At 48.1% G+C, this 12,424-nt stretch overlaps 1 protein-coding gene across 3 annotated transcripts in view; it reads right to left on the reverse strand.

Annotated features, from left to right (window-relative positions):
- Positions 1-11,681, reverse strand: part of LOC134980276 (Fc receptor-like protein 4) — an 82,540-nt gene extending 70,859 nt beyond the window's left edge. Inside the window, exons 1-4 of one of the 3 annotated variants that reach the window (XM_063947020.1) lie at positions 11,615-11,681; positions 11,245-11,313; positions 9,735-9,860; positions 4,556-4,576 (exon numbers count right to left, since the gene is read on the reverse strand). In XM_063947020.1, the coding sequence (XP_063803090.1) occupies positions 4,556-4,576; positions 9,735-9,777 (64 nt within the window). In that variant the 5' untranslated portion in view covers positions 9,778-9,860; positions 11,245-11,313; positions 11,615-11,681. Of the gene's footprint in view, positions 1-4,555; positions 4,577-9,734; positions 10,748-11,244; positions 11,314-11,614 lie in introns of those variants that run through there. The other 2 variants (XM_063947022.1, XM_063947021.1) reach the window with 2 other exon arrangements.
- Between the last annotated feature and the right edge of the window lie 743 nt (positions 11,682-12,424).

Here is a 12,424-nt window from a genome sequence, read left to right on the forward strand (position 1 = left end):
TCAGAGAGTGGAGAGAAAACACCATTTTCGACTGTCCACGGCCAGCACACCTTTCCTGCCTCCGACAGGAATTATAAACCACAGCGCTCTTCTCACTCATAAAAAGACGACACTTACACCTCTGTGGACTGTGGGCCTAAGTCAGACCTGATTGCTGTGCTGCAAATTACACTGTCCTGCAATCAGATAGTTGGCGCTCAGGGGGAGTGAAAATTTGCCCCGTGCAAGTGTGCGAATGCATGTGTACGCTGTGCGAAAGTTCCCCTCACTCAGTGGACAGCTGCAAATCCAGTCGCATCACACTCACCATCGAATGTTTTTCCAATTCTGTGCAGTGTGTGCAGTGTGTGTGTAGCTCAATACTTACTCCTCCAGCGTGAAGAAATCAGGCTGATCTGGGCCGGAGCTGACATCACACACCCTCCTAGAAAACGTTTGGGAATGCCTGCGTTTTTTTACAGACACACCCAGTAATCGGCCAGTTGACACCCACAAATTGCCTCTTCCTGTTTATCACCTTGCGAACGCTCATGCAAATGAAATTTTTACCCAGATCCATTGCTGCTGTCCGCCACACATGCGCATTGCTGTGCATACGCAGGAGTTCGATAATCGCCGAAAACGCACAGCAGCGATCAGGTCTGAATCGGGACCTGGGAGTCAGAGGAAGTTACTTAAACCAGTGCGTCTTATCGCAGAGGCGACTGCCCTAGCTCTGTTAATTCCAGGCCTTGCAGAGAACAAACTTTACCTTAGGCAACTTAAAGGTATTTTCCTGTCTGGGCCTTCGTGCCCACGTTACTCTTCTACTAGGGATAGTAATCATTTTTTACATTAGCTACTATTCCTTCTGATGGCAACATTTTCTGTCATTCGAAAAAGCTAGCTTCGTTGAGTTAGGGAGGCCAATCCTGGGCCATTTTTTCAATCCCGGGTATCGGGATTGAAAAATGGTCAATCCCGTGATACCCAGAATTGGCTTTCTTCCTGTGTGTGTGTGTCCGCCTACCCTACACTGCACCTCCCCTCCCCACCCACCCTGCACATAAATCAACTCACCAAACTGCTTGGGCTGGTGGGATGGGATCTTTCTTCAGCCACGGAGACTGCACGGTAATCTGGGAGGAGATGGCAGGTGACGGCCGCCTTACCAGTAGCAGGTCACTGCGCAGCGTGACCTCACAGTCAGAGGTTGCACTGCGCCGGGAGGAGGGAGCCGGGCAGCGTCTGAGCGTCGTGAGGACGCTCAATGCTGATCCCGCAATCCCCGGGATTGGACCCCGGCCCATTTTTAGACTAAATCCCGGGATCCCGCCACTCCAGATCCCGTGATTGGCCACACTAGTTGCTGTCTCTTGCCTTTGCAGACAGGGGTGCCGAGCTTTCATTGATACACAGATCCGAACCCTGGATGACCTACACCCCAGTGGGTTTCCAATCCATATGGTGTCTCAGAGGACACACAAAAACCATCTACTTTCGGAACCCACTAGTACTGTAGAATTTGACCTGATCACAGACCAATGTCTGCATAGTTTCCTGCTCATCTTACTCTCACAGCACCCCAGGAAAGACAGAAAGAAGAAAAAAATGATCTGTTTCTGGTGCACTGAAAGTTTAAAACTTAACTTTTAATTTTTTGTATAAAATAATTAGTATCTATTAATTATTACAATACTTGAGGATAAACTTTATGCAAAATATTAAAAAAACTTGTATAAAATACAACACTGAATAGTACAGAAAAAGGGAGAACAATAAATGTTTAAAACAACTTGGCGTCTTCTGTGTATGCTTTGTTTACTGTATTCAAATGAATAATTGATACTTAATGTTTAATTTCAAACAGTGGGGCAGATGTATTAACCTGGAGAAGGCATTAGGAAGTGATAAATCAGTGATAAATGCACCAGCTAATCAGCTCCAATATGCAAATGACAGTTAGGATCTGATTGGCTGGTGCGTTTATCACCTTGCACTTATCACTGGTTTATCACTTCCTTATGCCTTCTCCAGGTTAAGGCATCTGCTCAATCTAGTCAAAATTGTTGCCTTTTGGCTCATCAAAGATACTTGGCAGATTGCCTAGAATAGTAACTAATTTATAAATATGATGTACTGTGATGGTTACAATCCTGTATGTCATAAGATGACTTTGATTATAATAGGAATATACCTGACATAAGTGTGAGGTTAATTATACACAGACCTGACACACTATAAGTGAGAGGAATTCTGGTGTATTTGGAGTATATACTCTTCAAAATAAGAAATTGTGGGAAACACATTCCCTAATGTGACCATACCTGACACTTTATGTGAGAGGTAAATCATTTCTCATATACATCGTATACCATGAACGACAAGTAACTGAAAGCACCCGATCAAACCTTTCTTCCATGATAGTGAATACCTCTAACATAATAATTGTCAACACTTTAGCTCTACAAATATAGCGCATAGATGCTTCTAATGATAATGTCTCTGACACATCACACTAGAGCTATTGAGATACACATCTTATGATATACAAGATTGTAACCATAACAGTACATCATATTTATAAAAATAGTTACTATTCTAGGCAATCTGCCAAGTATCTTTGATGAGCCAAAAGGCAACATTTTGACTAGATTGAGCAGATGCCTTAACCTGGAGAAGGCATAAGGAAGTGATAAACCAGTGATAAGTGCAAGGTGATAAACGCACCAGCCAATCAGCTCCTAACTGTCATTTTTCATATCCGGAATGATTGGTTGGTGCGTTATCACTTCTTTATCTCTTCTCCAGGTTAATACATCTGCCCCAGTGTTCCTTCTGCATCTAATGGTTTCGACTCCTTTCTTTGTATGCTCTAAGGAATTATGGGGATCTCTCTTGTTCTACTTCGGATTGTCATCTGTAAGCTTCTGTAAAATCTGAACACAGAGGGCGGGGCATAGCCTTTTAGCTGTGGTGTGTGCGCGTGATCAGCATGCGAGTAACCTGCCGTGCACGTGCGGCTTCTTTCACTTTACCTTCTCAGTGGAATTTGGGTGGCTTGCACCTAATCCACCAGCTGTTGCTAGGTGCCAATCCTATTCACTAGAACAAAGTTTGCAAATCATAGGTTCCTGCAAACTCTCCTGGGTCCACAGTTCGGCTTGGTGTCCCTCTGTGTACAGTATATGCACAAGAAGATGGAGTTATACATATACAAAAGAAATTAAGTCATGACTCCTCCAGACTTAAACACAGGTGTGTTAGGTTTGGGGAGTGAGGTGATCTCGGGCCAAGCACAGTAGCAGCCGTTTACCTCACTTCTTAGTTTTTTACAAATGTGCATAAAGCATGGCCACTTCCTGTATGTAGCCAGCCCCATGCTCTCTGGGGGAGGCAGTCAATTGACCCCTGGACGGGATCATGGTGGCCAATATACCAACGTCGAAATCCCGACACCATCTGCAGTACCGGTGGTCGGAGTCCTGACCACTGGCTGTTTTCCCCACTTAGTTGTGGTACACGCCACCACCTGAGGAGGAATAGATCCCTGTGGTGACCAAACATCGCCATGGTGCTCGATGCGTGTCGAGCGCACACACCGCACTTGCCGCCGGGATCCTGGTGTCGGCCTCCTAACCGCCGGGATCTCATACTGATACCCTCTCACAAGACTATGTAAGCCTCACAGCCCACTGAGCAAGCTGCATTTTGCATTGTGCCTTACACCAGCAATCCTACGACTGCTGTCTGCTTCAGTTCTTCTGCGCTGATTTTGGCTGCATATGATAAATACCCCTGCCGCTGGCTCCCTGGCACATCTGACTTCTTAGTCTGTCTCTGACTTCTCAGCTGCATCTCTGGTTTTGCTGTTGGGTGGCCTTTCTTCCCCCAACTACTGTGATCCGTTTCTAGTTACTATCAGCTTTGTAACCAGTGGCGTAGCTACCGTCAGTGCAAGTGGGGCCCAGGCTATGCTACCTGCAGCCAGTAACGCATGATTAGACCACTGGGAACAAGAGACATGCAGGGCTGACTTACATGTGCCTCGCCACGATGGCTGTACTAGGGAAGGCCCATAGAGAGGGGATCACGGCTATTGCTTTAGACCACCCACCGTGTTCAGTTGTTGACCAGGCAGTGCTGAGCATTTCCAGGTGGCCCAGACACTGCCCTAGCATGACCCTACTGACAGCAGCATCATAGGTCACATGACTGCACTCTGTCCGCCCATAGTGATCTAATGACTGATGCCACACCATATTGGGGCCAACGTGTGCATTTTTTTTTTAACCTCTCTGTGCCAATGAAGGTGGGGACTTTCAAAATCTTCCTATGGGCCCAACAAAGTTCTAGTTACGCCCGATTGTGACAACAGCAGCCACCTCCTGAAGGGCTCCCTGACTCCTGTACCCAGTGCGGACATCACATTAACAAGGAGAGAGTTTTATAAATGTGGACATATAAAGAACAAAAGCCGCAAATCAGCATTACCACGTGATGTATTGTCTACATGACTTTCTGCTAATACACAACATCAGCTCATTGCCGGGTCACTGTGATATAATGTACTTACATGGATTCTTCACAACCGATACTGAAAGAAGAAACATTAATGTGTTACTATGATTGTCATACACAAAGGCAAAACTTCCATCAGCACTACACATTCATAATATATAATAATAATAATAATAATAATAATGTGGGGTGCCTAATTGGGGCCCTCTGCTGTACTGCCCTTTAAATATAAGAACGTTTTTGATCTAGACACGTGGAACGTGGTCTCAGCTGTTGGACATGTGGGCCCCATCCTCTCTGGCATTTGGCCCTAATAGGGAATGTTGAGAGGTGTATGAGGCGTGTGGTGAAGGGGAAATGGCATATGTGGAGGTAGAAGCGCTATATGTGATTGTTGTAGTGATATCGGGGCATGTGCTGAAGTCAGAGTATTTGTGGGGCCTGAGGGCATGTGGGGGTATTTGGGGCAAGTGGGGAATCTGAATATCAGCCCCATCGAGATCTCAGTCATGCTCCAATGCTGGGGATTGTGGCAACTCCCGGTCAGGCGCCATTTGATGAAGCCGTGTCTTATGCAGGTAATAGGGTGCAGTTGTACCATATTATGGGTGTGCTGGCCTCTAGAAGAGTCCGTCCCTGGGTACATTGTACCCACTCCATCTGATGCCCCTGCTGGTGGTATATGGTGTAAAGTGAGGAGCATATGGGGGGCATTTTGTGATAGGTGCTATGGGGGTGCAAACTAAAGGTTGTCTAGAACCTGTTTTTTTTATTATTTCTGAAGTAAAGTGTAATGTGTGAAATATTTGTGAAATTGGAAAGTGTATAAAAAATATATTGGAAATAAGCACAACACTAAGGCTAAAGGAGCTGTAATGTTTAGTACAAAGTGCAGACAAGTAAGGGGTGATCAGGCAGTGGCGTCACTAGGGGGTGTGGACCACACTCAGGTGTCACCCTCCGCTGGGGTAACACAAAGTGCTGCACTCATATCCACACTATCCTCCTCAGCTGACACTGAAGAACTGCCCCATGCTACAGACAACTAAAGATACATTAAAAAGAAGTGTGTGGCAGTGTGGGATAGACAAGGGGTAGATGGGCATACATTATATTAGGGGATGGTGGGGGGCTGATATGCTAAAACTATATAAATAACTGGTGGGGGGTGATGGGCATAAAATATATTAGGGGCGGGTTAAGGTGTTGATGGGCAAAAATTAGGAGGGATGGGTGATGGATATAAAATATATAAAGGGCTTGGGTAATAATGAACATAACAAAAAATATAAAAATATAAGTGGGGAGTCAAAATTATTAGAAAATATAAGGGAAGGGGAATACGGGCACAAAATCGCTATATATATATATATATATATATATATATATATATATATATATATAGAGAGAGAGAGAGAGAGAGAGAAAGGGGTGGGAGGGCCTTCAAGCACAAAATCATAGTATAGATATATCAGGGAAGGGGTGGTGCTTTAAAATCATAAAATAAATAAATATACATATGGGGCACTACTATTGTGGGCATTATGTGTGACACTACTACTGTTGGCGTTATGGAAGTGTTGGGATCAATCACCAGTGGTAACAAACTGCTGCCACAGGGACCATCGCATCATGGGAGAAGGGGCAGTGTTGGAGGAGGGGATATACTCAGTTTCCATAAGGAAGTGGCGATTCGTTTTATAAATAACTTTTAGCAGAGAAGGGGGCGCAGGTTGCTTCCACTACTGAGCCAGGTTGGCGCAAGCTGCAATTAAGATGTGACCTAAAACATACCTGCTAGAGGGGGGGGGGGGGGGGGGCAATATGTAGTAATGCTAGGGATGGGTCTGGGGTGAGACGAGTGGTTAGAACTTTATTGATCAAGTCAAACACTTCAGAACAGTATTTGGTAATTACTGGCCAGGACCAAAATATGTGGTAAATGTGACCTACAGATCCGCATAGGCATAGCCTCCAACACTTATTACTACAGGAGGGCCAAAACCTGTGCAGTCGGTCGGGGGTCAAATATAATCTGTGAATTAGTTTTATGTGCATTTCAGTGTGATTCAAGCATTGGGACATGGAATAGGAAGCTTAAAAAATAATTCGCCATTCAGTCGGTGACAATGATCTGCCCAAATCCAGTTCCCATTTTAATTGTGCGTTAGATTTGGAAGGGGAAGTAGGAGTAATCAAATGTTTATACCAGAATGCGATATCACCTTCAGATTTAATTAAGGATAGGCGAGAGAAAAGCAAATGTGGGGTAGTGTTTGTTGACGGCGGGGTAATAGGAATCGATCTCCACCAGTGTGCAACTTGCAGATAGTGGAAGAGTTCAGAGGCGGGTAGGGAGAACTTTAATTGGAGAGTTTGGAAGGGAGATAGAAAAACTCCGTCGAGTAGGTCACTAATGCTAATGCTTGTCTCCATTTAGAAAGATTTAGATGGGGTATCATCATTGTGAGTGTAGTGATGGAGATGCACAAGCAAGGCTGCGATCGCTTGTGCAGCGCTGCTATGCTAAAAAAGTTGTGTGTAAAAAAGACAAGCCCTGCAGTTACTTACCATGTGCGACGGATCCAGCGATGAAGGTCCCAGAATTGACGTCAGAGAACCGCCCTCCAAACGCCTGGACACACCTGCGTTCCTATCTCCACGCCTGGAAAATGGTGAGTTGGCGCCCCGTAACGCCTTCCTCCTGTCAATCTTCTTGCAGTCGCCACTGTAACCGCTTTCTTCGCATGCAACTGCGTATGCCCGGCCGCCGCGCATGCGCAGTTCTGACCCGTTCGCACCGTTGCAATGAACCACAGCATGCGAGAATGACCCCCCAGAACACCCGCCAAAGCCACGCCAGACAGTACTGGAGACGAACACGTCCGTCCAGTACACTCTCCAATGCCGTAGTGAAGATGGCGCCGATCACCGGGGACTTACAGCATATAGAATCCAAAGCCTGCGAGAATCCGACAGCGAGATGATGACGTTTTGCCTCATTTTGGGATCTTAGTAAGGCAGGAAGTCCCGAGCTAGACTTGTATCCTGGCTAGGATTGCAAAATTCGGAGGAAGGGGGGCACCAATGCTGATTATTTATAACGTGTTTGAAAATGTATCCTGTTAATTATGAACATGTGGGAAACATTGGGGGAGATGTATCAAAGCTTGGGGAGTGATAAAGTGGAGAGAGTTACCGTAATAACCATTCAGCTCCTAACTGTCATTTTTCAAACATAGCCTGTAACATGGCAGTTAGGAGCCGATTGGCTGCTACTTTATCTCTCTCCACCAGTGAGGTCATAGGCTGGGGGGGGGGGGGGGGAGGGGGCACTGATTTTTATATATATGCAATACCCAGCCCAGTGGCCCCCCCTCTCTCACCTGGGTGTCCGGGACAGTGCAGGCACGGGGGGGGGGGGGGAGAGAGGGAGAGAGAGGGGGGGGGAAGAGAGAGAGGGGGGGAAGAGAGAGGGGGGGGAAGAGAGAGGGGGGTGAGGAGAGAGAGGGGGGAGAGGTGAGGAGAGAGAGGGGGGGTGAGAGCTGAGGAGAGAGAGAGAGAGGGGGGGGAGAGGTGAGGAGAGAGAGAGAGGGGGGGGAGGTGAGGAGAGAGAGAGAGAGGGGGGGAGAGGTGAGGAGAGAGAGAGAGAGGGGGGGAGAGGTGAGGAGAGAGAGAGAGAGGGGGGGAGAGGTGAGGAGAGAGAGAGAGAGGGGGGGGAGAGGTGAGGAGAGAGAGAGAGGGGAGAGGTGAGGAGAGAAAGAGAGGGGAGAGGTGAGGAGAGAGAGGGGGGGGGGGGGGTGAGGAGAGAGAGAGAGAGAGGGGGGGGAGGTGAGGAGGGAGAGAGAGGGGGGGGGAGGTGAGGAGGGAGAGAGAGGGGGGGGGGTGAGGAGAGAGAGAGAGAGAGAGAGGGGGGGGAGGTGAGGAGGGAGAGAGAGAGAGAGGGGGGGGAGGTGAGGAGGGAGAGAGAGAGAGGGGGGGGGAGGAGAGAGAGAGGGGGGGGGGAGAGAGAGAGAGAGAGGGGTGGAGAGAGAGAGGGGTGGAGAGAGAGAGGGAGCGAGGCTGGCCTGCGTCCCACGCACCCCAACTCTGGGCTTCCCATCACCTTCAGGGCCACCGCTGCTGTAGCCGGGACAGCTCCAACGCCAGTCACCGCCGGCTCCTGCCGCCGCTTTCGCCCACCGCTTATGGATAACTGAACAGTGGATCCAGCACTGGATCCGCTGTCCAATCACAGCTGCCTCGCTGACATGGGCGTGGTGTCGCTGTCAACGAGGCACTTGTAGAAGTGCCGCTTTCGCCATTTTTTTCATGGGCTTTTACAGACCAAGTTCTTGGCCCCGCCCCCCCCCCCGCTTAATCCCATTCCAATTACCAACGGGGGGAGTACTGCTATTGCTGCCTCCCAAACCAATTTAAAGTATTAAAATTAAATGCTTAATATAAATATGATAGTTCTGACACGTTTAGTGTTCTAAGTATCTTCTTTGTATTATTTTAATCATTAACCTCCCCTGACTGCAAGTCCCTTCTCTCCACGGGGGTGTAGTATGTTATGCCGGCGGCCGGGATCCCGGTGGCCAGCATACCGACACCGGAATCCCGACCGCCGGCATACCGACAGCTTGGCGAGCGCAAATTAGCCCATAGTGGGCTCGCTGCACTCGCCACGCTACGGGTACAGTGACGCGCTATCTATTCTCCCTCCAGGGGGGTTGTGGACCCCAAGAGGCAGAAAAGGTGTCGGTATGTCAGTTGTCGGGATTCCGGCGCCGGCAAACTGAAGACCACCCTTCACGGCATAGCATAGTACATCTCTTTACCATTCTCTCTCCAGGCTTTGATAAATCTCCCCCTGTATTCCTGTACACTGCGCTTTCATTACATGTTGAATCACATACACTGCAAATCCACACTGACATCTAACAATCTGTAACTGCATCACTGAGCCCCTGATATATATATATATATATATATATATATATATATATATATATATATATATCTCCACACACACGCAGGTTGCATATCCCTTATCCAAAGTTAAAATCCCACCATTTTTGGGTCCCCTACTGAGATAATGACATACATATATTATATGTATATATAGAGAGATTATATAGATACAAGTTTCATTATCTCAGTAGGGGAACAAAAAAATATAGGATTTTGAATACGGGAATATCTATCTATCTGGTCCCTTAGAGAGAGTAAGAGAAAGTTTCTGCACTTACAGATGAGGATGATGATGATGATGATGGATGCCAGGACGGACATGATGACTCCTCCGTGTGCCGCACATCAGCCTCAGCTCTGTATGCAGACACTGATCACTTCCTCTTCTCTATTCACATTTCCAGCTATTTTTATAAATAAACCAAAGGACAGGAAACAATGCGACACCCAATGTTACTGCCCCGTGCTGACACACACAGATCATGCCCAGGGCTGTGGTGCAGGGTTGGAGGGAGATCATGCCCAGGGCTGTGGTGCAGGGTTGGAGGGAGATCGTGCCCAGGGCTGTGGTGCAGGGTTGGAGGGAGATCATGCCCAGGGCTGTGGTGCAGGGTTGGAGGGAGATCATGCCCAGGGCTGTGGTGCAGGGTTGGAGGGAGATCGTGCCCAGGGCTGTGGTGCAGGGTTGGAGGGAGATCATGCCCAGGGCTGTGGTGCAGGGTTGGAGGGAGATCATGCCCAGGGCTGTGGTGCAGGGTTGGAGGGAGATCATGCCCAGGGCTGTGGTGCAGGGTTGGAGGGAGATTATGCCCAGGGCTGTGGTGCAGGGTTGGAGGGAGATCGTGCCCAGGGCTGTGGTGCAGGGTTGGAGGGAGATCGTGCCCAGGGCTGTGGTGCAGGGTTGGAGGTAGATCGTGCCCAGGGCTGTGGTGCAGGGTTGGAGGTAGATCGTGCCCAGGGCTGTGGTGCAGGGTTGGAGGTAGATCGTGCCCAGGGCTGTGGTGCAGGGTTGGAGGTAGATCGTGCCCAGGGCTGTGGTGCAGGGTTGGAGGTAGATCGTGCCCAGGGCTGTGGTGCAGGGTTTGGAGGTAGATCCGTTGACCCATTTGGGCACATCATGTGGCTCGTCGTATAATCTATGGTCCGCTGAAGCCCCTTCTTAGGCTCCCCCATTCCCCCCAGAAGCTGCTCAGCCTAATGCGTCCCCTGTCACAGTCTGTACTGGCCCCTCCACCACTGGTTTACTAGTGTCTGCTCTGCTGGGTGTTTTCCTGGTCAGGTTGTGCTGCAGTCTGTGTCCTGCAGCTGATGAAAGCACCTGGAACATCCTGATGACCTGCACCTGTCTGGCATCAGTGTATTCCTGCTCTCCCAGCAATCCTGGCCTGGTCATTGTGTGTATCTGATCTCCTGTGCACCTGTACTCTGTGCTGTGACTAGCAGGCATTCTTCTAATCGAGTGGCTCACAACCTCCGAAGCTCCGTCCTCAAGTACCCCCAACAGTTCATGTTTTCCAGGTCTTCTATCAGTTGAACAGGTGTATTCATTACTCACTGACACATTATAAAAGACCCACAGGTGGAGCAAATTATTTCACTTGCAATCCTGTGAGGAGACCTGGAACTGTTGGGGTACTTGAAGACAGAGGTTGGGAACCACGCTCTAAACTCATTTGAGTGTATGCTGCATGTGGGTAATCCTGAAGCCCTGTAGCTCAGTACCCTGCATCTGGGTAATCCTGATACCCTGCTATATTGTGTGTGTGTGGCAATCTGAATAAATCTTACCTTGTTTCAACTGCTGCAAATGCTTAACCCTCCTTCAGGCGCTCCTCTGGGACTCCCGGGTTCAGGCGCCTGTTAGAAAATCGTCATTAGCACCTAATTAACTCAATTCTAATGCTCTTAAAGTGATCAGTGACCTTCATTAGGACGTACAAAGTGAGAAATCGTAGGTTTTACGGGCCATTTCAGCAAAAAATCTGAAGCAAAAAAAGAGAAAACACGAACATGAGTATAAATTTGGGTGCAGTGCGCCTGAGAGGCCACCCCAGACAAACCTACATATTTCCGCAAAATATCCACAGCCTTTGTAATTTTCATTCATAAAATGAGCAAAATAAACAATTAATAGATGAAAATAAAAGGAAAAACAAACCTTCAAAAGTGGGAGGAGTTTGGGTGCAGTGTGCCTGAGAGGCCAGGAGGGTCACTACTGCACTCCACGCAGGCGGCGGGAAAACTGACTAGGGGGGTTTCAATACACAAAGTGGAAAGCTGCTCAATCAGATTGTAATGTCACTCAGGTGCTAAAAGGGGAGGGGTAATTCTGTGTAGGAAAAAAACTGTGTTCCCTAATGCACACCGAGTGAATAATATTTCTACATAATAATAGTCAGATAATACGGAGATCTTAGTTGCGTATATCTGCAGATATAGGGTTAAGGGGGGTTTCAAACAGCACCTACAGATAGGAAGGTACTAGGAGGGACAGGCCCCTTCGCCTCCTTTGGTGCGGAGAGGGGAGCGAGCTCAGCCTTGTGGCGCCTGTCAGGCCAGCTGCGCCTGACAGAGGATTAAAAGCACTATATATTGCAGAGTAAACTTATTGGGAATCATGAAACCCCCAATATATTGTACTTCACCTCTTTTCCTCTCTCATAATCGCCTCTCCCTCCATCCCCAGGACTTCTCTTGTGCTGTTTCCCCACCTATGGTCCTATGCTGCCCTACCTGACACCCCCTGCAACCAGCAATAGGGGTATATGCAATAGCGGGCGAATTGGCAAAATAGGCGAATTCCGGGCCGTTTTCGCCTCCAAAAATCAATTCGCCTATGCAGTGCAGTCATTTTTCGCAAAAAAACGGCCCGTCAAAATTCGCCTTTTCTCAATTCGCCTTTTTCCGAATTCGCCTTTTCTGCAATGGTACAGATGCTGCAATTCGCCTCCAGCATATTCAATTCAAG

This window comes from Pseudophryne corroboree, chromosome 12 (genome assembly GCF_028390025.1).
Source record: "Pseudophryne corroboree isolate aPseCor3 chromosome 12, aPseCor3.hap2, whole genome shotgun sequence".
In the NCBI taxonomy this organism is placed as follows: domain Eukaryota; kingdom Metazoa; phylum Chordata; class Amphibia; order Anura; family Myobatrachidae; genus Pseudophryne; species Pseudophryne corroboree.